Source organism: Oryctolagus cuniculus, chromosome 7 (genome assembly GCF_964237555.1).
Source record: "Oryctolagus cuniculus chromosome 7, mOryCun1.1, whole genome shotgun sequence".
NCBI lineage: Eukaryota > Metazoa > Chordata > Mammalia > Lagomorpha > Leporidae > Oryctolagus > Oryctolagus cuniculus.
Window position 1 is genome coordinate 2755621 of NC_091438.1, and position 24984 is coordinate 2780604.

General features: G+C 43.4%; 1 protein-coding gene across 12 annotated transcripts in view; it reads left to right on the top strand.

The window, feature by feature from the left end:
- RABGAP1L (RAB GTPase activating protein 1 like) overlaps positions 1 to 24984 on the top strand; it is a 788918-nt gene that overhangs the window by 239009 nt on the left and 524925 nt on the right. For all 12 annotated transcript variants that reach the window (XM_070077150.1, XM_070077152.1, XM_070077147.1 and 9 more), the window contains one exon: positions 3142 to 3292. In XM_070077150.1, the coding sequence (XP_069933251.1) occupies positions 3142 to 3292 (151 nt within the window). The remainder of the gene's footprint in view (positions 1 to 3141; positions 3293 to 24984) is intronic.

Here is a 24984-nt window from a genome sequence, read left to right on the forward strand (position 1 = left end):
CGAATGAGTGTAGGTGTACAGTAATGACTTACTGATCATTAGATAACTTGTAGTATATACTACGTTTGATTATTTTGAATTCCCTTATATGATATTATACATTATGAGATCCATGATTCAGAGTACTTTGCGTTTAATTTTGTGAGATATGAGTTTAGCCATTTGTACACTCTTGCTTTTAAGTAACTCAGTTTTCTATACAAAGAATATAGAATTTCAGCTACTCTCAAACCAAATATATTTTTCCTATTCAGAAGTTTGATTAGATGTGTGGAATTAAACCAAGAAGGATCCATTCATGGCTGATTCTGGCTCTCTTGAGTGTAAAATTCTTTGGTGATCTCATACTCAGCTGGATAAGGACGACGAACCTGGAAGGAAGTTCCGGGTACCACAGATTTCACTTAGGTAGCAGTAATTTCAAGAGTGATTAATTTTTTTCTATTTAATATTTTCAATTTACATTAAGTCAAAGGCTTGATGCTCCACTAAATAAAGACTTCAACAAACAAAAAAAACAAAAAAAGACCAGAGTTCAGAAGGAACTCAGGCAAGGGCCATAAACAGCAATCAACTGAAAAGATATCAATGCCACAAATACATAGTAAATTTCAAGATAGTCACAGATCATCCAAAGGGTAGCAGTATATAACTCCTAATAATTTGCCTGACAAAGATACGAAACAAAGTCTGACAAAACATATTCGCAGCAAAATTTATATACATAGGCATTTATTGTTGTTTGTATTTCTTTTTTAATTTTAGCTCCCCATATAAGGGAGCGCATGCAGAATTTGTCTTCTGCGTCCAGCTTATTTACTCAACATAATTTTCCCCAGTTACAACCACTTTGATGCAAGTGATAAAATTTCATTCTTTTTTGTAACTGAATAATATTCTTTTATATTTCCTTTAAATGTTTAATAGGTTTCAAAATTATGTGTGTATATGTGATTATAACAGCTATCTACCATTTTGAAAACTACTTTTGTCACTTAGCATAATTATATTCTTTTTTTTAAGATTTATTTATTTACTTGAGAGGCAGAGAGAGAGAGAGGTCTTCCATCCACTGGTTCACTTCCTAAATGGCTGCAATGGCCGGAGTTGGGCCAATATGAAACAAGGAGTCAGGAGCTTCTTCTGGGTCTCCCACATGGGTGCAGGGGCCCAAGTACTTGGGCCATCTTCCCCTGCTTTCCCAGGCCATCAGCAGGCAGCTGGATCAGAAGAGGAGCAACCAGGACTCGAACCGGCACCCATATAGGATGCCTGCACTGCAGGCAGAGGCTTAACCTACTTTACTCCAGCACTGGCCCCTAATTATGTTCTTTAATGTTTGATAGTGTGATAGATCATATAAGTTCTGCTTCATTCAACTTCATTTTGCTTGAATTCTCTCACAGAATGGTCTAAAAAATTTTGTTAGAATAGAGTGAGTATAAATCTAATGGTTTATTAAAATTGTTAATGGGATGAGTTTACTCAAAAGTTGTTTGAGTTGTGGAAGTTACTCAGTTTTTCTGAAATAGCCAAATTACAGCAGCATGGGGAAAGCATGTTGGAATATTTTAGAGGAAGGGCATGCCAGACGAGGGTCCGGGCTGGAGGTGGAAGAGTATGCAGAATCTAGAGAAGTAGATGGGTGATGAATTTCAGTAAACAGCCAAGTGGATTCTATGACTTTTCAGACTTAAAAATGGATACCAGGTGCTGGAGTATCAAGTCAAACCAGAGGACAGCATTATAGTTTGGAATCCAGATGAGTGTACCAAGGCCAGCTCCACGAGATCCAAAGGAAACACCAAGTAGAGATAATTTCTGATAAAAAATAAATGCATAGAATCGTAGCTCTGTGGCCAAGGGAAGCCTCCTGAAAAAAGTTGAGAATGGAATTACACTGACTAGACTGGGAACTATAATTCATGTTTTTAGTCAGGAGGGCCCATCATCAGAGTGGCACTTCTGTTCTGTGACTACTGACTTTAGGGGGAGTGATGTTCGCCTTTGTTCTGATTCTAAACACCCTTGGGAATGGGTCAGGTTGATTAACAGTGAGGTGGATTTGTATAAGGTTCTGGCTAGGTCTTTTCTTTTAGGGAGTACTTGGATTTGTAAGAAGTCAGGGAGATAAATCCGGAAGCACAAACAATAATGAACTCTTTTTAAAAAAGTGTTTTAAAGATTAATTTATGTATTTCAAAGACCAGGGATGGGGAGAGGTCAGTCTTAAATCAATTGGTTCACTCCCAAATGTCCTCCACAATAGCTGGTGCTGGGCCAGGCTGAAGCCAGGAGCATGAAATTCCTTCTAAGTTTCCCACAAGGGGCCTGAGCACTTGGGCCGTCTTCTGCTTTCCCAGGCAGATTAGTGGGGAGCTGAATTGGAAGTGGAGCAGCTGGGAGTCGAACCAGCACCTATATGTGATGCTAGTGTGACAGGCAGTGTCGCTGTACAGTGCTGGCCCCCAAAACGAACTTTTCTCATTAAAAATATTATATTACATAGTTTTTATGTGAAAAATCCTTGGTATTTAAGTTCATGCTGGAATAAAGAATTGTAGGTTAGGTCATCAAAGATAGGGCTTCCTGGGGAAGCTCTGTCTCAGGATGTGGCTGCTGCACAAGACTGAAATATATAGGCTTACTGCAACCTCCACCGTGACGCCTGCTTGTGGAGCTGGCCCCACTTAGTCTGATCTCAGGCAAGGGGTGATGGGCCTAGAATCCACTTTGAGCGCTTGCTGAACCCCACCCATGCCTGCACACGACTGGACATCCTTCCATACATTTGTCTCAGAGAATTCAGATGGTTCTTTTTATTGCCTTGAATCTCGCCTAAAAATAGGTCACCAACACATTCATTATTACAAGTTCAAAAGAACGTTTTTTAAAAATAAGAGGAAGAAAATATATTCCCTAAAGATGAAGTGACGTGACTCACCGAGAAGGAAGATAGATAGGGTCGAGAAAAGCCAAGTGTCTCTGAGCAGAAACATTACTGTTGTTTCATGCTGCCCACCATTTTACCTGGGCCCGGGCGTACCACTTTTATATAATAAGCTAACCAGGATATGTTTGTAGTGACAGCAGTCCTGGAGTCGTTAAAGGAGTGTGAATGGTATTTTCTTGTTTTCTCAGGCACAATAACCTTGGTGCACGGCCAAAAGGGCTGCCTACTCTGGTGAAGAGTGGTGTTCCCGAAGCATTAAGGGCAGAGGTGTGGCAGTTATTAGCTGGCTGTCATGACAACCAGGAAATGCTGGATAAATACCGAATTCTCATCACGAAGGTAGGAAACTCTTCATATTACTTTCATGGGACAGCATGTTTAATACATTTTGTTTTCTATAGTTCTCATAAATCATAAGCTTTTAACTTCTTTAAAAATAATTTGGTGGGGTGTGGTTAATGCTGTGCCTTTTGTTCTGAGTACTTGCAGAATGCCGGTAAACGATACGTGTTGTCAGCTATGAACATTTGTGCCCTGATTGTCATTTTTTTGTTCAAGTGACTTTATAATAACTATTTACCCAATTAGAGTATATAGTTGGCCCTCTCTTTACAGGATTTCACATCTGTGGTTTCAGCCAATCACAGATAAAAGATATTTGGGAAAAAATTATGTCCGTTGAATATGTATAGACTTTCTCTTGTTATTACCTAAACAATACTATCTAATAGCTGTCAAAGCTTTTGCATTGTATTAAGTATTATAAGTAATATAGAGATGATTTAAAAGTATGTGGAAGGTGTGTATAGGTTACATGAAAATGCTGTTATATTTTATCTGAGAGACTTGAGCATTGGCAGATTTTGGTGTCCTTGGGTAGAAGATGTCCTGGAACCAGTTCTGAATTGATATCAAGGGATGATTTTTTTTTTAAGTTTATTTTGTTGTTGTTGAGTTTCTTGAGCTCTTTATATATTCTGGGTGCTAACCCTTTATCAGTGACATAGTTTGCAAATATTTTCTCTCATTCTGTTGGTCTTCTCATTACTTTGCTTAGTGTTCCTTTTGAAGTACAGAAGTGTTTCCTGGTGTAATCCCATATGTCAGTTTTGGCTTTGATTGCCTGTGCTTCTGGGGCCTTTTCCAAGAAGTCTGCCTATGCCAGTGTCTTGCAGTTTCCCCAATGTTCTCTAGTAATTTGATGCTATAGGCTTGTGCAATTGCTGTGTGCAGAGGTTTGGCTCTGCCCTGCCGGTCTGTCTTGTCGACAGAGAGGCAGATGTTCCCCAAGCCAGCTCTGCCTAGGCATCTTGATCCTTGGAGGCTGGGTGCACCTTATAGTTCCATGTGGGTGCCCAGCCACCTCCCAGCCAGGCTCAAAGTCAGTGGGAACTGCGGATTGTTCTCTGGATCACACACGGACACAAGAGCCATTGGCCAAATGCTGTTCTCTCTGCCACTGCCCCTGAGAAGGTGTCCTGTCTCAGCCAGTTGCTCTGTGCATGCGCAAGAGCTTCTGCACCTGCTGCCCAAATCGAAAGTTGCGCCTGCCCTTTCTCAGCCCGCCAGTGGGCTCTGTTGTACGGAAGTTGGGGTGAGATAAACGAGCCCCTTGGACTTCCATTGGGCCCACAGCTAGCAACCCCTAGCCCCCAGGGCTGCAGCACAGACTCAAGCCACACTCTCCCTCCGGCTACAGTCCAGTCTCGCCTCCCTCTGCAAGCCACCTCCCACTCTGGCTCTCAGCTGCTGCATTTATTCGTGTCCATGCTGTGTGTCCCCACCCTCCACACAAGTCCACCGCATTCCTCTTCCTCTTGTAGGGTTTCCAGTGCGGTTTTCTCTGCAGTTCTCCCGGGAGAGTGCACTTGCTGCCTTTCTTTCCCCTTTTCCTCTAACCTAGCACAGTACATGGTTGCTAGTCTGCCATCTTGGAATCCCAATGCACGATTGCTTCTATATTTCAGGTGCATTCCAGTTTTTCAGTTCACCTTTTTTTATGGTGTGAAATTTGCATGTTTGTACTCCTAACACTCTAGTGTAATTGATAAATACAATTAAAAGGCCTTCTGTTATGTCACCTTGCATTTAAGTGATGTGGATAGTTGCCTAGATCATTGACAAGTACTTGTGCCATCTTCTGCTGCTTTCGCAGGCACATGAGCAGGGAGCCGGATCTGAAGTGGAGCAGCCGGGACAGAAACCCACATCCCTATGGGATGTTGGAGTCACAGGGCACGGCCTTACCCTCTAAAACACAATGCAGGCACAATCTGTTTTATGGAACTCTCCCTTAACCAACACCTCTCCCAATATCTTCTGTACGAGAATTCTGTTGACATGGTTACTATTGTATGAAAAGCTAGGAAATACTTTTTTAGGTCAATAATGTTATTATCATTCACATATTTCATAGGAAAAACCGTAGTGGATAGACTAGGGTTGTATGAATAAATTCAGATGTATACACATTGCTGTATTTGTGTTTGTCAGCAGGTATCTCCTGACATCTGGTTTGGTAGCTCTTCTTGCAGGAAATGCATTTTCACTGTGCTTTTGCAGGAGGAGGTACAGGTCTAGGAGCCTCCGATGGTGCAGGAGCAGTTGGGGTCCATTTTGAACCAAGGTGAGGTTGGAAGTCCAAGTGGCAGGCAGAGTCGTTTGCACTGGTGGAAGGATTTTTGGGAAATACTCTTTTCAAGTACTCTCCTGTACTTCGCAAATACGGGTTTGTTGATAAAGTCAAAAGAAAATAGAACTTCATTGGGCAGGAACCCTTCTCTCCCAAAGCTGCCTCTTAATGTCCATAGCTGAGGTTGTTAAGGAATAATTTATCCTAAAAATACATACAAACTCAGGTTTATTTTCGAGTGGTGAATGTTTACTAGTTGCTACTTAAATTTGACTAGCAGCATATAATTAAGATAGTACGATATTTCCGCAGTAGTTTATAAGTCTGTGACAGCATAAAATTTTTAATGTCATTTCTGTTGTTAGCAGTACAATTGATCAAAACCAACATTTTCTTGCAAACACTCTAGAAACGTGGCTCTGTTCATTTGCCTATATTTAAGCTCTCAAGTTGTAACATTCCTATGACAGGAAGTATAATGGTATACTTAATTTCATTATCTTCCTTGCATCATACCACATATATTGAGACACATAATTTCATTATTTCTGAAAACCATTTTCTTCATTGTCTATCCTTAGAAGGAGAAATGAGATGGCAAGTTCTTGTAGCCAGGAGTGTGTGTGTGTGCATGTGTTCGTGTGTGTGTGTGTGTGCTTTGGTAGCAAATACATCTGCTTACTAGCCACTCAATGGGAAGAACATGAAAACCCAAAGAATTGCAGTGAGAAATGTCTGCATAGTTTGTCGCTCCCCCTCTTCGTGGAGGAACGACACAGGACCCTGCGCTGTTCTTTCGTCTGCTCGGCCCTCCCCGGGTTTGCTGCTGGTTCTTCCCGGGTTGGCTACTATCCCTTCCACCTCCGTGGAAGGGCAGTTCCCCCTGGCCGCATTCCCCACTTCCGCAGGGGAGCGGCACACCGCCGGCCGGCTCTCTGGGGGGCTGCACGGGTGTTCCTTCAGCTAGATGTTCCCCATAGATGTTCCCGGTGCATGCCGTCTCTCTCCTCCTTTATAGTCCTCCTCCGCCAATCCTAACTCGGCTGCCCACACGCCGAGTACGCTGCTCTCCTCCAATCAGGAGCAAGTCCTACAGTTAATTGGTTGAACTGGAGGCAGCTGCGCGGAAGCTGTTTACTTCTCTCCCAGCGCCATATTGTGGGAGAGTAGATGCATAGAATAAGTCTTAATTCGAGTAACTTAGTCTAGTCCGGATTGCTCCCCACAGATCCCCCTTTCTTTTTATTTTTTAGCGTTGATACGCGCCTGTCTTCGGTGTCCCGCGGCACACACTCTGCTCTACTTGCTAGAGTTGCCACAGGCTCTTACAAGTCCTATCAGGCAAACCGAATCCGGGTCCTCTCTTCGCCATGTTGTGAGGAGGTTTTTAGGCGCTGATGCGTGCCTGTGTTCGGTGCCCTGCAGCGCATGCTCTGCTCTGCTAGAACTGCCTGCAGGTGTTTACAAAACCTATCAGGCAAACCGAATCCAAGCCTTCTCATTGCCGTATTGTGGGGGAGACTTATTAGTGTTGGTTTGTGCCTATCTTCGGTGACCTGCAGCTCATACTCTGGTCGAGCTGCTTGCTGGCGCTTACCGCCTTAAATCAGGCAGACCGAATCCAAGCTTAATATTGTTGTATTGTGGGGAAGCCTTACTGATGTTAATTCGTGCCTGTCTTCGGTGACCTGCGGCGCATAAGCTGCTAGCTGCCCGCAGGTGCTCATCGCCTCACTTGATTAGGCAGACCGAATCCAAGCTCTCACATTGCAGTGTTGTAGGGAGGCCTTTTTATTTCTCTATTTCTCTATCTCCGGGCATTCCTATTTCTCCCATTTTATTTCTATCTTCCAGCATTCCTATTTTTCTCACTTTACTTCTAAAACTTCTGTTTCTCTTATCCCTGCGGCTTTCTGGCACCTCGCCCCGCCGGCGGGTTCCCGGCTCTGCGCCGCTTCAGCCCGCGCGCCTCTCTCATCTGCGCAGCTTCCCGGCTTTGCGCGGCTTGGCTTCGCGCGCTCCGCGGTCTCCACGCTTAACCCTTTCGCGTCTGAACCACAGCCTACGCCAGCCCCGTTCCCTATCTATTCACGCCCCGTGCTCTCTCTGCACGCGGCGGCTTCCGCGAGTAACACAGCGTAGCTTACGTGTCCGCCACTAGCATTCAATCCAAGTTCCCCGGGCCAGCCTGGCGAATTCAACCCAGCGTACGTCTCTGCCCCACGATCTGGCTTCCCGTCCTTTGCTCCCCGGGCTAATCAGACGGATCCCAATCTGGCTTACGTCTCAGCTTCTGGTTTCAACTTTTCGCCCCCTATTCCCGGGCTAACTTGAGAATCCCAAAGTGGCTTTCGTATCCGCCTCGGCCTGCCCCCCGCGGCTTCAATTTCCCTAACAGTTTTCTCTACCCGGTATGTTTCCCTAAGTTTTCCTCCAACGATATTCCTCCCTCATTTCTCCTGGCCTCTCCCCACAGTCCGCATCCGAGTCTGTTTGTTCTAGCTTTCACTTTCGCTTTCGACCTTAGAGATTTCTCCCAGCTTCCCCCCGTAGTCCGTATCTGAGTCTATGCCTAGGCTTTCAATAGCTTCTTCCAGCACCCTTTTCGTCCGGCTTTTCCCTAGGCTGTTTGCTAGTCTCTCTCTCCGGTATTTTCCCAGTTCTTCCCGTTTCTTCCCTCCTAAGTTTGCTATCCGTCCTGGGTTTCCTATCCGAGCTAGGTTTCCTATCCGAGTCACGTTTCCTATCCGAGCTAGGTTTCCTATCCGAGTCACGGCACCGTTATGTCGCTCCCCCTCTTCGTGGAGGAACGACACAGGACCCTGCGCTGTTCTTTCGTCTGCTCGGCCCTCCCCGGGTTTGCTGCTGGTTCTTCCCGGGTTGGCTACTATCCCTTCCACCTCCGTGGAAGGGCAGTTCCCCCTGGCCGCATTCCCCACTTCCGCAGGGGAGCGGCACACCGCCGGCCGGCTCTCTGGGGGGCTGCACGGGTGTTCCTTCAGCTAGATGTTCCCCATAGATGTTCCCGGTGCATGCCGTCTCTCTCCTCCTTTATAGTCCTCCTCCGCCAATCCTAACTCGGCTGCCCACACGCCGAGTACGCTGCTCTCCTCCAATCAGGAGCAAGTCCTACAGTTAATTGGTTGAACTGGAGGCAGCTGCGCGGAAGCTGTTTACTTCTCTCCCAGCGCCATATTGTGGGAGAGCAGATGCATAGAATAAGTCTTAATTCGAGTAACTTAGTCTAGTCCGGATTGCTCCCCACATAGTTGGCCCTTGTTGGTCATGAATCAGCAGCTGATAGTCGTTTCTTTTGGTCCGGTTAATCTTCCTTTCTGTCTTACTAAGAGAATGGCATAATTTCAAGTTCAGTTAATGAAATGGCTCAGCTTGAGCAAATAATTTTATAGATACCCTACCAGAGACCACAAAGTTATACAGCAAAGTAAGACTGTGAAGGACATACAGAAAACTTAAGATTTGGTTTCCATGAAATAATCAGTTATTTAATTCTAGGAGTGTGCTGGTTTAGAATCTGAAGCTACAAATCACTTTCTGAGGCATTTGTTTTAGTGGTGGTGAACTTACAGCCAGTAGGCTGGATCTAGGCTGCAAATGTGCTTTGTGGAACAGTCAGTGGCTCACTAGTTTCTACCTTTGGGTCACATTAGTATTCTTTATTTTGCATAGGCTTACCACTGCTATATTCCTTAGTGTCAGTTCTGTGTATATTTTAATACCTATCTGGCCCTCAAATCTGTTTGATTTTGTTACTCCATCATATCATCATGTCAGCCACGGCCTCCAAGGAGGGAGCTATCACATAGAATTCTTTTAATTGTTTACTTTCTCCTTCACCACAAGATGCTGAAATTGCAAGAAACAGTGACCACAACTTTTGCCCTTTGATTCCTTGTGCCTGGCATAGGGCCTTGCTTAGTTTGGAGGATAAATAAAATTTGCTTTTCTGTCTATCAAGAGGGAACCAGATCAATAGCTCACTTACTTACCATATAATCACTGATTTATTCTTTTTTTCCAATTTCCATAAACTACCTTTTGTTAGGTATAGGGTAAAGTTTGTGTCTATAAATTTTTTTTACCCCAGCAAATGTATCTGTTATTGGGAGAACTATAAATAATGACTTAATATGAACAGCAGTTCCAGTATACCAGTCATAGTTGTCTTGTCAGGGAGTAGGTAGGAGCCACTAACTACTGGCCTAGAGAGTTTTGTAATCATAGTGGGACATGTAGATTAAGTCAGCTGAATCATGTTAGTTCAAGGCCAGAGAGTGATATTGGATAGGAAAGGGACTCTGATTACAGTATGGAACAATCACACCTTCTGGTCTTGTTGGTTTTATAATGTTATTTATAGGAAATACAGCTGTACATGTTTTTGATTGATAGAAGATGACTATAGGGACCAGAGTTTTTTTATTTATTTATTTTTTATTTATTTATTTATTTTATTTTTTTTTTTTGACAGGCAGAGTGGACAGTGAGAGAAAGAGACAGAGAGAAAGGTCTTCCTTTACCGTTGGTTCACCCTCCAATGGCCGCTGCGGCCGGCGCGCTGCGGCCGGCGCACCGCACTGATCCGATGGCAGGAGCCAGGAGCCAGGTGCTTTTCCTGGTCTCCCATGCGGGTGCAGGGCCCAAGCACCTGGGCCATCCTCCACTGCCCTCCCTGGCCACAGCAGAGAGCTGGCCTGGAAGAGGGGCAACCGGGACAGAATCCGGCGCCCTGACCGGGACTAGAACCCGGTGTGCCGGCGCCGCAAGGCGGAGGATTAGCCTAGTGAGCCACGGCGCCGGCCAGGGACCAGAGTTTTAAAAAGGATGCAAACTTCTGGGCTAGATTCAGCTGAAGATGAATGAGGTCAGGAACAGTAGACAGACCTGATATTTTCAATCTGGAGCCAAGGACCTACCAGGACTAGGCAGAAGAGCTGTGGTAATCTAAACCCATGGATACTTATGTTGAGTCTGCTGGCGGCACCAGAAGGAATGTTCAGATACAGCTTGCTTCGGTGACTGTGGAAGCTCCACTACAGGTGGAAGTGCTAGTGCTCACTGTGGAGGGAGACCCTGGATTCGAGTGTCAAACCTGCTGCTTACTAACTTGTGCTGTGGGGCAAGTTCCTTATCTGTCTTCAGTCTTGATGCTCTCATTGTTAAATAGGTATAATAGTATGCATCTTCCAGAGTTATTTAAAGATTCCATAAGATAATTCATTTAAATCAATGTGCATTTCCAATACATAGTAAGCACTCACCAGTGACAGATAATAAGGAAAATTATACTGAAGTGTCTGCTTCAGTGTTAAATAAATGGCACAGAAAAGCATTGTAGTACACTTGGAGTGCGTGGAGATTACAGTGGGCTCTCAAGGTTCCAGGACATCCATCTGAAGAATGAGGAAGAAGAGAGAAAACAAGCTTTGCCTAACACCCTGCTGTCTCCGCGTGCCGCTTTCATTCTTGAGCAAATAGTAAGCATCTCTTTTGTGTCAGACTATGCTGAGCACCAGAGGCACAAAGAAGAGCAGTATTTAAACCCTGTCCCTCGAGGATTTTACAGTGCAGAGGGAAAGGAAGTCAAGAGAGAGAGACTTACGTGGTAGTTACATGGCCCAGTGCTGCGAGCAGGGTATTAACCAAGTGACAGGGAGCACAGATGGGAGTAGCCAGCTCTGCCCAGCCCCAGAGAGGACGCTGTGCTTCAGCTGAGGCGATGCCGAGTACACAGATGCAGAGTCGTGAGTGGTTCCGCTGCGATTGGTGGCTGTGGGAAGTTCATGTGACCCGTTGGGATCCCTTAGCCCGGAAAGTGTGAGTGAACAAGGGTGTTGTCTGGGTTTTGCTCACTGCTGTAACCTTAACACTCAGCACTCGGACTGTCCATGTTGGATAAACGCTTCGTGAGGGAATTAATGGGGAATGGGCTGGGTATTTAGTGACTTCTTAGGCCCTCCGCATAAACCCCCCAGTTTAAGTGAAAGGGTTATCATTTTTACCATGGATGAAACAGGAGGTACAGACAGATTGAGATCCATAGTTACTAAATAAATGAATTGATATTTGAACCCATGAAATACACTAAACCTGAAATGAGAGGAATAGATCACTCCTACTTTAGTACTTACTGTTACTTTGTTTTCATTTGAGAGAAAGTGAGTCAGGATTACAGAGCTGCCATGTGCTGGGTTACTCCTTAAATGCCTGCAATGTCTGGGGCTGGGCCAAAGGCCAAAGCCAGAGCTGGGAACTCAATTACAGTCTCCTGCTTGGGTGGCAGGAACCTGCTGCTTGAGCCATCACCGTGACCTCAGAGAGTCTGAGTTAACAGGAAGCTAGAATCAGACACTGGAGCCTGGCATTGACCCAGGGAACTATGAGTCCTCAGTAGCATCTTAAATAATAGGCCAAATGTGCACCCCCTTTATGTCTCTTTAAAGGTCCTTTAGAAAAAGTAATTTTTTTCTATGTGTTTTTCTGATTATTAATCATTAAGGATGATAAATAAAAGATTGAAGAAATAAAGGCAAGTGTTATCTCTTCTTGATATTATTCATTGTAGGGAAATGAAAATACATAATATACCTTAGAAACTATAGTTTTTAAAGCAAGATTTATTTATATTTGAAAGGCAGAGTTATACACACACACAGTCACAGAGAGAGAGAGAGCTTCCATATGCTGGTTCACTTCTCAAATGGCCACAGTGGCTAGGGCTGGACGAGGCTGTAACCAGGATCCTGGAACTCTGTTTGGGTCTCCAACGTGGGTACAGGGGCCCATGGACTTGGACTATCTGCTTTCCTGGGTGCATTAGCGGAGAGCTGGATAGGAAGTGGAACAGCCAGGACTGAAACCAGCACCCATATGGGATGCCAGGTGGTGGCTTAAGATGCTACACCAGAATGCTGGCCCCAGAAACTAATCTTTTTATATCATGGAACATGTATAAACTTTCCAAGTGAATCAATAACAGAAAAGTTCTCCAGTGTCTAACTTCAAGCTGTCTCTTTTAAGATGGGCATTTTATCTGTCAGCTTTTCATTGCTACAACCAAAATGCCTAAGAGGTGCTTCTTAGGAAGGAAGATTTGTTTCACTGACAATTTAGAAGGTTCACAGTCCAAGATCAGGCAGCACCATTAGTGTGGTGTCTGATGAGGGCAGAACACACGAGAGAAGATCATGTGGTGATTCCGGGAGCAGAGAGGTCACATGTTCTGCTTATGTGAACAACCTCTTTGGAGGGTGATCTCCAGTGACATAAAGACCTGCCACACAGATGCCATAAAATTAGATCGAGGGCCCATCCTTGATCTGTCAACCATTAACACTAGTCCTTTAACCGTTAACAGAATACTTGGGGTGCCAAGCTTTCAAATAATGGGTCTGTGGGAGACATGCAATCTGTTTTACAAACCAGTCAGGTATTAACAATATCTAACCCAAAGTGGCTCTGAGGCTTCAGCCACTGTGTGGTTTATAACAGGGAGGCTGAGGGCAACACACTGCAGGCGAGTCACTGGAAGACTCTTCACCACCTGTTTCCTGAAACCTTAAATCCTTTCTTGCTCATCGCTGAGATTTCCTGTGATTCCTGTGAAACCAGCATTTATAATTTTTGAGGTGATCTGACAGGACAGTAGATGGATTGTGATTCTGCTCCTCCTGTAGAAACAAAACAAGCAAACAGATTTTAGAGGTTATGAAAGAAGGATTAAATCTTATTTGCTGGCTTGAAGAGCCACTGGATAGTGATCACATTTGCACATAATCTGAACCATTTGACATGGGGCGGTTGTGTATGTTTTAGGGCAACTTGGATTTTATGTAGCGTAACAGAATTACGTGTAATTTCAGTAATTACTTGGCATGTGTGGTAGTTTATCTATGAAGTCTGCTGATTGCCCAGCAAATATTATATTATCGTTCCCCTGCTTTTTTTGTAGAAGTTACGTAATTTGTAATATTTGTACCTTATATTTTGTTTAAAATCAAAAGTCTTTTTAAACTGATCAACTTTGAAAAATAACGTCCTTGTATTTTCTCCGATCATGTGAATTTTGTGTTTTCCCCAAATCTTTTCTTCAAAAACTACATATATAGATATATGTATATCTATACTTTTATGTGCTTGTATATGACTATAGCATTTCTTTTTAAAGGATGTAGATTCTAGTGTTTGAGGACTTGGATTTAAATTTCACTTCCCTTATGTATCCATTTGTGATCGTTGAATATTACCTGAACTTTTGTAAGGCAGGCATTTATAAAAGCAGGCATAATTGTAGTGTTTCCCGGGATTGTTGTTTGAATTTATAAAATGATGAAATGCTTGGCACATAGTGAGCACTCAACATCACCTTTACTCTCTCTATCCACTGTCTACCATCTTTATCAATATGGTATTACATCGTGACAACAGTACTAGTCATAACCATGATAGAGTAGTCATGGATATTGATGTCCGTGTGTAGTTGTGCTTTAATATGTTTGGTAGACGATTTCCGGTCATGTAATTTGCACAAGGGCACGTGGTATTTGTGTGTAGCAGTTGATAGGACTGAAGTAGCAGGTATCAGATTTGTCTTGGTTTTTGGTTAATATTCTGGTTGGTGAATATCATGGAGCATGTGAATTCTAAACTTGACTTTGTAGTGATCATATGAATTATTATATTGGTGATTATGAACATTATAATATCAAAGTCAAACGAAAGTCTCTAAAAACTACTCATAAAGACACTCTGATAAAATTAAGACAGCAAGGCCAGAGCAGATGTTAATCTCATTCTCTTATGAATTTTCTCTCAGTCAGTCACTCTTTTTTTTTTTTTTTTTTTTTGACAGGCAGAGTGGATAGTGAGAGAGAGAGACAGAGAGAAAGGTCTTCCTTTTGCCGTTGGTTCACCCTCCAATGGCCGCCACGGCTGGCGCGCTGCGGCCAGCGCACCGCGCTGATCCGAAGGCAGGAGCCAGGTGCTTCTCCTGGTCTCCCATGGGGTGCAGGGCCCAAGCACTTGGGCCATCCTCCACTGCACTCCCGGCCACAGCAGAGAGCTGGACTGGAAGAGCAGCAAGCGGGACAGAATCCAGCGTCCCTACCGGGACTAGAACCCGGTGTGCTGGTGCTGCAGGTGAAGGATTAGCCTAGTGAGCTGCGGCGCTGGCCACTCTTTTTTTTTTTAAGATTTATTTATTTACTGGAAAGTCAGAGTTACACAGAGAGAGAAGGAGAGCCAGAGACAGAAAGGTCTTCCATCCGCTGGTTCACTTCCCAATTGGCTGCAATGGCTGGAGCTGCACTGATCTGAAACCAGGAGCCAGGAGCTTCTTCTGAATCTCCCATGCGGGTAAGGGGCCCAAGGACTTAGACCGTCTTCCACTGTTTTGCCAGGCCACAGCAGAGAGCTGAATTGGAAGTGGAGCAGCTAGGACTCGAACCGGTGCCCATATTGGATGCCAGCACTGCAGTGGTGGCTTTACCTGCTACGCCACAATGCTGCCCCCCAATCACTCACTCTGGAGCATCTTTTACAAGCCAGACTGTATGCTTTCTAGGGCTATGTAGATACAAAAGGTTCACACCCTTGAGGAGTATGGTTTAGGAAAAGCCAGGCCTTTGCGTAGAGATAGAGTATCTTACAGTACAAGGTCTAATAAATGTCTTAATCTGGTAAGTGGAATCCAGAAGAGACAGTGACAGCTGTGCTTTGCTAGCCAGGAAAGATCTGCGAGGAGACAGTGTCTGAGGGGAGACTTGAAGAATATGTTTGAACAAGCTAGGAAGGGGGCTTTATTATGAGGAGTGGCTTATGTAGTAATTCAGCTGTCAGTGACTTAGCCTGAATTGTCCAGGGAGCCTTGAGAGTGAAATCAGTGCGCTCGTTCCTTCCCCCGCCTCCCACCCTCTTGGCCAGCCACATCCACTATTCCAGGATAAATGCTTATTCTCTTGTGAAATAGGGAGAACTTGGGGCCGGCGCCGTGGCACATAGATTAATCCTCCACCTGTGGCGCCAGCATCCCATATGGGCGCTGGTTCTAGTCCTGGCTGCCCCTCTTCGAATCCAGCTCTCTGCTGCAGCCTGGGAAAGCAGTAGAAGATGGTCCAAGTGCTTGGGCCCCTGCACCCTAATGGGAGACCATGAAGAAGCACCTGGCTCCTGGCTTCGGATCGGCGCTAATCCTGCCTTTTTGACCATCTGGGGAGTGAACCAATGGAAGGAAGATCTTTCTGTCTCTCCCTCTCGCTGTCTGTAACTCTGCCTCTCAAATTAAAAAAAAAAAAATTAAAAGAAAAAGAATTAGGAAGAACTTAATATAATCTCACTCCTGTTATAACAAGAATAAATAAGGAAAGACCTCAAAATAAATATCACTGAAATGATGCAAGCTGGTCATCTAGGGTTGATGTGATGGATTCTGAACCAATATTGCAAAGTTCATTCAATAAATGTTTGAAAACCTAGTGCCAGTTGCTTTTTTAGCTTGGTAGTATGTATTAATTTTTTAAATCAGTTAACTAAAAAAAAAAGCATTGATTGACTAAAATAACAGGGTATAAACCTGCAAAGAAGTAGCCTGATTTTATAAACTGCAGAGAGCATTCATTAAACTTATGTCAGAGAGCAAAATGGATAGTAGTCTCACCCGATACTTTGGTCACTGCTGCCCCAAATCCTTTTTGGAATAATAAATAAAAAACAACCCTCAGAGTGGCCTGTTCTAAGATTCTGCCAGTTCTTTGCTTTCTTGCGCATTGTATGGACTGATGAAGCTTCATTGTGTTTATTCCTGTCAAATTACTGGTGCTGCTCTGAGCAAAGTCCGTCTTCTCTTTGTTCTCCTGTGCATTATTGTAGCAGATGGCTTTTAATAAAATATGGAGCTAAAAATTTTTTTACTCTAGTTTAGCGGAATGTCCTGTAATTATAAAGCTGTATATGCTCAAGAGCAAATATTTAGGTTGGTGTTTTTCTTAGATTGAATAACATTCAGTGAATATTTAACTGAAAAGTCAAATTATGGTTTCAGTTATCTAGTTTTGTATTTGGTAAGCATTCACAACTAAATTAAATTCTACATGTCATTTAACCAGTAAATATTTGCTTTTTCTGTACATGGTTTATTTTAAAAAAATTCCATGCCATTTGTTAGCCAAATAACACTCAACACTAGATTTCATTGGGAGTCACAGCATTGCTTAATTACATGGCTGCTCTGTTCTCTGTCATCACCTTGTCTGGTTCTAGGAAATGAGCTTTTTGATAGAATGAGGTTGTTCCAGCTGGGCTGTGCTCTTGGTGTTTGTAACAACCATGAGGTTTTGTGCTGGTGCATTACTGATAAAGCCATAAACTTTGTAAACATTTCTTTCAGGAAATATATAATTCTTTAAAACTTAAGTAACCAAAGAGGAGTGGGGGGGGCTTGGGGAGCTGGGCTTTGTGACAGCACATTTAGCCACTGCTTGTGACACTGGCATCCCACCAATTCAAGGCCCTGACACTGTCATCCAGCTTCCTCCAGATATGTCTGGAAACAGTGGAAGATGGCCAAGTACCAGGGCCCCTGCCTCCGGATGAACCTGGGCCAAACCTAGCTGTTAGGGCCCTTTGGGGAGTGAACCAGCAGATGGATGATATCCCTATCTCTCTGTTATGCTGCCTGTCATATATATTTACTTGTGTATATGTGTGTGTGTGTGTGTGTATAGTTTCTTCAAAAGAGGAAGGTGGGCAAGGGCAAAGAGTATTCAATTTATTGTGTTATAGATACCTTGAACTTGTAGCTTCTGGAAGAGTTTTATTAAAGGAAACTAGGATTTGATGAAGGAGATTCTTTAAGAGAAACTACCTCTTGCTGGTGCTGTGGCACAGCTGGTTAAGCATCTGCAGTGCCGGCCTTCCATATGGGTGCTTGTTCGAGTCCCTGCTGCTCTACTTTTGAACCAGCTCCCTGCTGATACACCTGGGAAGGCAGCAAAGGATGGCCCAGTTGTTCTGGCCTCTGCACCCACATGGGAAACCCGGAAGAAGCTTTTGACTGCTAACGTTGGCCTGGCCCATCCCTGGCTATTGTGGCCATTTGGGGAGTGAACCATTGCACGAAAGATCTTTCTCCCTTTCTCTCTGTAACTCTGACTTTCAAATAATAAATAAATAAGTCCTAAATATATATAATAAATATAAATATATAAATAAAATAAATATAAACATATATAATAAATATCTTATTTTCTTTTTATGTACTCTAAAGGTAGTAGTTTCTTATTGCATAATTATACCTTTACTTGTTGTTTTTTCACAGTGTAATTTTTATCCAATTTTCTTGGTCCTTATCCCCTGAGATCTTTCATTATCCAACAAATCTATAGTATTAGAGGCAAGTGTAAAGAATTATAGTTGCTGGCGCTATGGTACAGTAGCTAAGCCTCTGCCTGCAGTGCCGGCATCCTATATGGGTGCTGGTTCAAGTCCTGGCTGCTCCACTTCTGATCCGGCTCTCTGCTTGTGGCCTGCGAAAGCAGTGGAGGATGGCCCAAGTCCTTGAACCCCTGCACCCACGTGGGAGACCCAGAAGAAGCTCCTGGCTCCCAGCTTCGAATGGAAGAGTGAACCAGTGGATGGTAGACCTTTTTCTGTCTCTCACTCTTTCTGTCTATAACTCTACCTCTCAAATAAATAAATAAATAAATAAAAGTGAATCTAGTTTTTTTGTCAGCATCTCAACACTGACATTTATATAAAAATCTAAGAATATACTCAGTTTTTTTCTTAGTTTAGTGATATGTTTGATTACTAGTAACAAATACAGTTTTTGCAGTCCTTTAAACATACTTGAGGAAAAGATAATTTTCTAATGTTACTTTCTGTTTCATGTTATGGAATTTGAGTATGTGTATACTATTTTGTAGGAAGACTTTTGAGGTTATTGTTGAGCATAGATGATTCCATGGTATAACAGAATTTGCATTGTTTTATAACTAAAGCTGTATTTACAACTATAGAATTGTGAAGAGGAGGAGAGCATTGATTTTTGTTTTATTTATTTAAAAAGTAGTGTGATAGTGGGGAGGTGAGAGAGAGAGAGAGAAAATATCTTCAATCCACTAGTTGATTCCCCAAATAGCCGCAGTGGCTGTGGCTGGGCCAGCTGAACCCAGGAGCCTGGAGCTCCATCCATTTCCCCCTCGGTGGCAGAGACTCAAGTGCTTGGGACATCTTGCTCATCTTCCCAGGTACATGAGCAGGGAGCTGGATTGGAAGCAGAGCAGCCTGGACTTCAGTTAGTGCTTTGGTAAGGGATGGCCGTTTCATAGGTGGTTGCTTAAGTCATTACACTGCAATACCAGCTCTGATTTTTTTCTTAATCTCACAAATTTTCAAGAGCCTAAGATTATACTGTTGGTTCTCAATTTCGTAACAACTTGATTGGCCTTAGCACATATTTCTAGAACATATTTATGTTTTATTGGATAATATGATATGCTGTTTTTCTCCTGGGCTTTTTTTAAACTTTTATTTAGTAAATATAAATTTCCAAAGTACAGTTTATGTATTACAATGGTTTTCCCACCCCATAAATTCCCTACCACTCGCACCCCTCCCATCTCCCGCTCCCTCTCCCATTCCATTCACATCAAGATTCATTTTCAATTATCTTTATATACAGAAGATCGATTTAGTATATATTAAGTAAAGATTTCATCAGTTTGCACCCACACAGAAACACAAAGTGTAAAATACTGTTTCATTACTAGTTATAACATTACTTCACATTGGACAACACATTAAGGACAGATCCCACATGAGGAGTAAGTACACAGTGACTCCTGTTGTTGACTTAACAATTTGACACTCTTGTTTATGGCATCAGTAGTCTCCCTAGACTCTAGTCATGAATTGCCAAGGCTATGGAAGCCTTTTGAGTTCACCGGCTTCAATCTGATTCTGACAGAGTCATAGTCAAAGTGGACGTTCTCTCCTCCCTTCAGGGAAAGGTACCTCCTTCTTTGATGGCCCCATTCTTTCCACTGGAATCTCACTGGCAGAGATCTTTCCTTTAGGTGGTGTTTTTTTTTTTTTTTTTTTTTTTTTTTTTTTTGGCTTTCCATGCCTAAAATACTCTCATGGGCTGTTCAGCCATATCCCAATGCCTTAAGGGCTGATTCTGAGGTCAGAGTGCTGTTTAGGACATCTGCCATTCTATGAGTCTGCTGTGTATCCTGCTTCCCATGTTGGATCATTCTCTCCCTTTTTGATTCTATCAGTTAGTATTAGCAGACACTAGTCTTGTTTGTGTGATCCCTTTGACTCTTAGACCTATCAGTGTGATCTATTGTGAACTGAAATTGATCACTTGGACTAGTGAGATGGTATTGGTACATGCAACCTTGATGGGATTGTATTGGAATCCCCTGGCACATTTCTAACTCCACCATTTAGGGCAAGTCCGATTGAGCATGTCCCAAATTGTACATCTCTTCCCTCTCTTATTCCCACTCTTATATTTAACAGGGATCACTTTTCAGTTAAATTTAAACACCTAAGAATAATTGTGTGTTGGGCCGGCGCCGCGGCTCACTAGGCTAATCCTCCGCCTAGCGGCGCCGGCACACCGGGTTCTAGTCCCGGTAGGGGCTCCGGATTCTGTCCCGGTTGCCCCTCTTCCAGGCCAGCCCTCTGCTGTGGCCAGGGAGTGCAGTGGAGGATGGCCCAGGTGCTTGGGCCCTGCACCCCATGGGAGACCAGGAAAAGCACCTGGCTCCTGGCTCCTGCCATCGGATCAGCGCGGTGCGCCGGCCGCAGCGCGCCAGCCGCGGCGGCCATTGGAGGGTGAACCAACGGCAAAGGAAGACCTTTCTCTCTGTCTCTCTCTCTCTCTCTGTCCACTCTGCCTGTCAAAAAAATAAAAAAAAAAAAAAAGAATAATTGTGTGTTAATTACAGAGTTCAACCAATAGTACTAGAACAAAAAAAATACTAAAAGGGATAAAATATTAAATTGTACATTAACAGTCAGGGCAAGGGCTGATAAAGTCACTGTTTCTCATAGTGTAGGCAGGTTTGGGAGGGAGATTTCGGCTAACTCCCTCTTAGATATCTGCCGCCTATTGCTTTTTGCAATAGGGCTTTTGTTTTAACTTTGATGTATTTTTTAATTCAAATTTATGTTTAGATGTGCTTACTACAAATTAGCATCAAGGTGCAAAAAGCAATAGGCGGCAGATATCTAAGGGAGTTAGCCGAAATCTCCCTCCAAAACCTGCCTCTAGCATATTACACATTTTGCTTGTGTTTTGGTCACAGTTCTGTTTTTCAGCTTCTGGCTTGACTGCTTTGTGAATTTCTTTCCCAGTGTCTTGTCTTTGTCACTTTGCTCCTCTTTGCAGTTTACCGATCTCTCCTTGTAGCTTCCATTCTGTTTATGACCTGCATCCCTTTCTTAAGTATCCACCATGTGGTTCTGAAAAGTAGTTGCATTTAGTTGTTCTTTTCACATTTGCTGGATTTCATACTCGCTGTGCATTCCTGAGATGAAGCTGCTTTGTAACTGTATGACTTCTCATTGATTTTTAAACTGACAGGGTAGTGGATCCTGTCATGGGGAAACTAGGTGGTTCTGTTGTACCCCTAGAGACCTTAATGAATACATATTGAATGACTAAGTGAATTGAATTCTACAGATCAATGCTCCATGCACTGAAGGAGTTAATTAACAAAGAAGGAGTAAATTGGCAAATGGCATTGTAGTTGAAAAAAATGATTAGAAGTTACAAATTTTGGATTATTTTATTGAAAGCTTCGAGTTATGGACCAGAGCTGATTAACTGAAGTCTAACTTTTTGTATCATGTTTAGTGGATAGCTTATAGGGATTAAACACAGAGCTAGTCACTGAGAAGCTTTTTATTATTCAGTTCTTTTCACAATGATAATTACTTCATTTTAATGGTTACTCATGGAATAGATGTATAATTATTAATATGCAAACACAAATGCATGCAGCAAAATATGTTACATTCTCTGCTGCAAACTCATTTCCTAGACCCGACTTCTTTTTTCTATCAAGAAGGAAAAAAATTGAAAAGCTGAGATATTGCTGAGTAAATTGTAAGTTTGTTGTAGATCTTACAGAACTGCAGTTTCTCTGTGAAATTTCTTGAGTTTCTTCAAAAACATACCTTATGGGGACTGGTGCTGTGGTGTAGCAGGTTAAGCCAGGGCCTGCTGTTCAGGCATCTGAATGGATGCCAGTTGGTGTCCTTTCACTTTCCATCCAGCTCCCTGCTAAGATGCGTAGGAAAGCAGCAGAAGGTGGCCCCAGTGCTTGGATCCCTGCACCCGTGTTGAAGGCCCAGTGAAGCTTCTGGCTCTGGCTTGTGGCTTCAGCGTGGTCCAGCCCTGACCATTTGGGGAGTGGACCAGCAGATGGAAGACCTCTCTCTCTCTGCCTCTGCCTTTCTCCCTCTTTAACTCTGCCTTTCAATAAATAAATACATCTCTTTTTTTTTTTAACAGGCATTATGGATACCATGTTGGTGATATTATTGGTGCTGCAGATTTTTTGTACTTTCAAATTTTATTCCATAATGTAAATTTTGACTGAATTAACATATTGCTCTTTTAGCTTTATTCATTAGATGGGTTCGAACTAAGTATTATAATCTATTCAGTATGTTGCAGTTTTACAGGAATAATCATACCATACCAACTTGGATTTAGGATTCTCTATTTTGTTCCTATATTAAGTCTTTTTCTAGACTTGCAGTTTGTTTGACCAATGTTTCCATTGAGCACCAACAGACTTTAATTTTTTACATACAAACCTTTCTGTTCCTAAGAGTGATGATTAATAGATTAGGTAAAAGTTGCTCAGAACTTTTTAAAATGATAGGCAAGCATACTTTTTTCTTTGAGAGATTTAATTGTTATTAATGTCAGAATAATTCAGTCACTTTGAGAAGCTGATCTCTGACATGTTTATGAAAACTGCTTAATCTTTTAATAGATGACTGATTTTTTTAAGACAGCATCATGAAACTTTCACCTTGATACCAGCAAAAAATGATGTGAAAAGGAGCAATTTACATTTGCCTCTTTAAATCTTCAGTTCTTGTGTGAAAAACTAGAAAGGCAATTTTGGATTAAAAGCTTATCTTCATTTTTTTCTGTCTATCTAGTTGGTATTGCAGTACTCTGAAAAAGATTCCATTTCTTCAGAGAAATTCTTGCTTCGAAGTTGCTATACTTTCTTACTGTACTTGCCAGGGACCTTGGATCTTCCTCACTTTGAGGGGTTTCAAAGCTCAAGTACTGGGGGCCGGCGCCGCTGCTCACTTGGTTAATCCTCCACCTGCGGCGCTGGCATCCCATATGGGCGCCGGTTCTAGTCCCAGTTGCTCCTCTTCCAGTCCAGCTCTCTGCTGTGGCCTGGGAAGGCAGTGGAGGATGGCCCAAGTGCTTGGGCCCCTGCACCTGCATGGGAGACCAGGAAGAAGCACCTGGCTCCTGGCTTCAGATCGGTGTAGCTCAGGCTGTAGCAGCCATTTGGGGGGTGAACCAACGGAAGGAGGACCTTTCTCTCTGTCTCTCTCTCTCACTAACTCTGTCAAATTAAAAAAAAAAAAAAAACTCAAGTATTTAGAGGAATGATTTGGGTTATGTTTATGAAATTTCTGTCTCATTTGGTTCTTTAAATCTGATCTTCCATTCTAAAAAATAATTTGATCTTTATTACATACTGTTTCCCTAGATAATATACATCCTCTGTTTTCCTGTTGTGGCTGATGCAGGTACCTCTTGAATTTGAACTACAGTTATTCCAACTAACTTGTATTCTAAAAAGTCCTTTCCCATTTGAATCAACAAAGAGATTGAGGGGTCAGTGCTGTGAATAGTAGGAGAAGCCTCTGCCTGTGGTGCCAGAATCCCATATAGACTCTGGTTTGTGTCCTGGCTGCTCCTCTTCCTATCTGGCTCTCTGCTTATGGCCTGGGAAAGCAGTGGAAGATGGCCTAAGTGCTTGGGCCCTTACACCTTCATGGGAGACCCGGAAGAAGCTCCTGGTTTTGGATGGGCCCAGCTTCCGCCTATTTGGGAAGTGAACCAGCGGATGGAGACCCTGTCTGTCTCTCTCCCTCTATCTGTAACTCATTCAAATAAATAAATAAAACCTTAAAAAAGGAGAGATTGAGCTTAATCCCAGGGAAGGATGATGCTTTTCAGTTCCCATGAGGTGAATCGTGCTTTGTCCCAGTGGTGCAGAGTAGTCTGCAGTGCGTGTTCTGGGACTAATTAACCAGGAAAGCGCTCTGATGAACAGGGACTGCTCGTCAGCTGCCAGTTGAGGCTGCCTGCACGCCAGGTTCCCGCAGCATTCGCGGATGCGGGTAATTTCAGGGTTCTCAGCAGACTGGATTTTGTGGTGATAAACTTTATGTTTAATGGGCTTCTTTTTACATGCAAATTTACATACAAGAAATAATTTTGGAGTTAGACTCTTTTGTTATCTCTGTGAGGCTTTTAAACTTTTTATTTGAGAGGGAGAGGGGGCGGGGAAGGAGGGACAGCCACTTCCTTCCACTTGTTCTTTTTTTTTTTTTTTTTTTTTTTTTTTTTTTTTTTTTTTGACAGGCAGAGTGGACAGTGAGAGAGAGAGACAGAGAGAAAGGTCTTCCTTTTGCCGTTGGTTCACCCTCCAATGGCCGCCGCGGCCAGCGCGATGCGGCCGGTGCACCGCGCTGATCCGATGGCAGGAGCCAGGAGCCAGGTGCTTTTCCTGGTCTCCCATGGGGTGCAGGGCCCAAGCACCTGGGCCATCCTCCACTGCACTCCCGGGCCACAGCAGAGAGCTGGCCTGGAAGAGGGGCAACCGAGACAGAATCTGGAGCCCCGACTGGGACTAGAACCCGGTGTGCCGGCGCCGCAAGGCGGAGGATTAGCCTAGTGAGCCGCGGCGCCGGCCTCCACTTGTTCTTTATTCAGATACTCACAGTAGCTGTTGTTAGGCCAGGCCTGAAGCTGGGAGCCAGGAACTCAAGCCAGGTCTCCCAGGTGTGTGGCAGGAATACTTGAGCCATGGCTGCTGCCTGCCTAGGGTCTGCATATCCAGGAAGCTGGAATAAGGAGCTGGAATGCTATTAAACTCAGCACTCTGATATGGGACATGGGCATCTTAAATGGTGTCTTGACTACTAGGCCTAAAACCTGCTCCTTCACTTCTTCTTCTTCTTCTTCTTTTTTTTAAAGATTTTATTTATCTGAGAGGTAGAGCTACAGACAGTGAGAGGGAGAGACAGAGAGAAAGGTCTTCCTTCCGTTGGGTCACTCCCTAAATGGCCGCAATGGCCGGAGCTGTGCCGATCCGAAGCT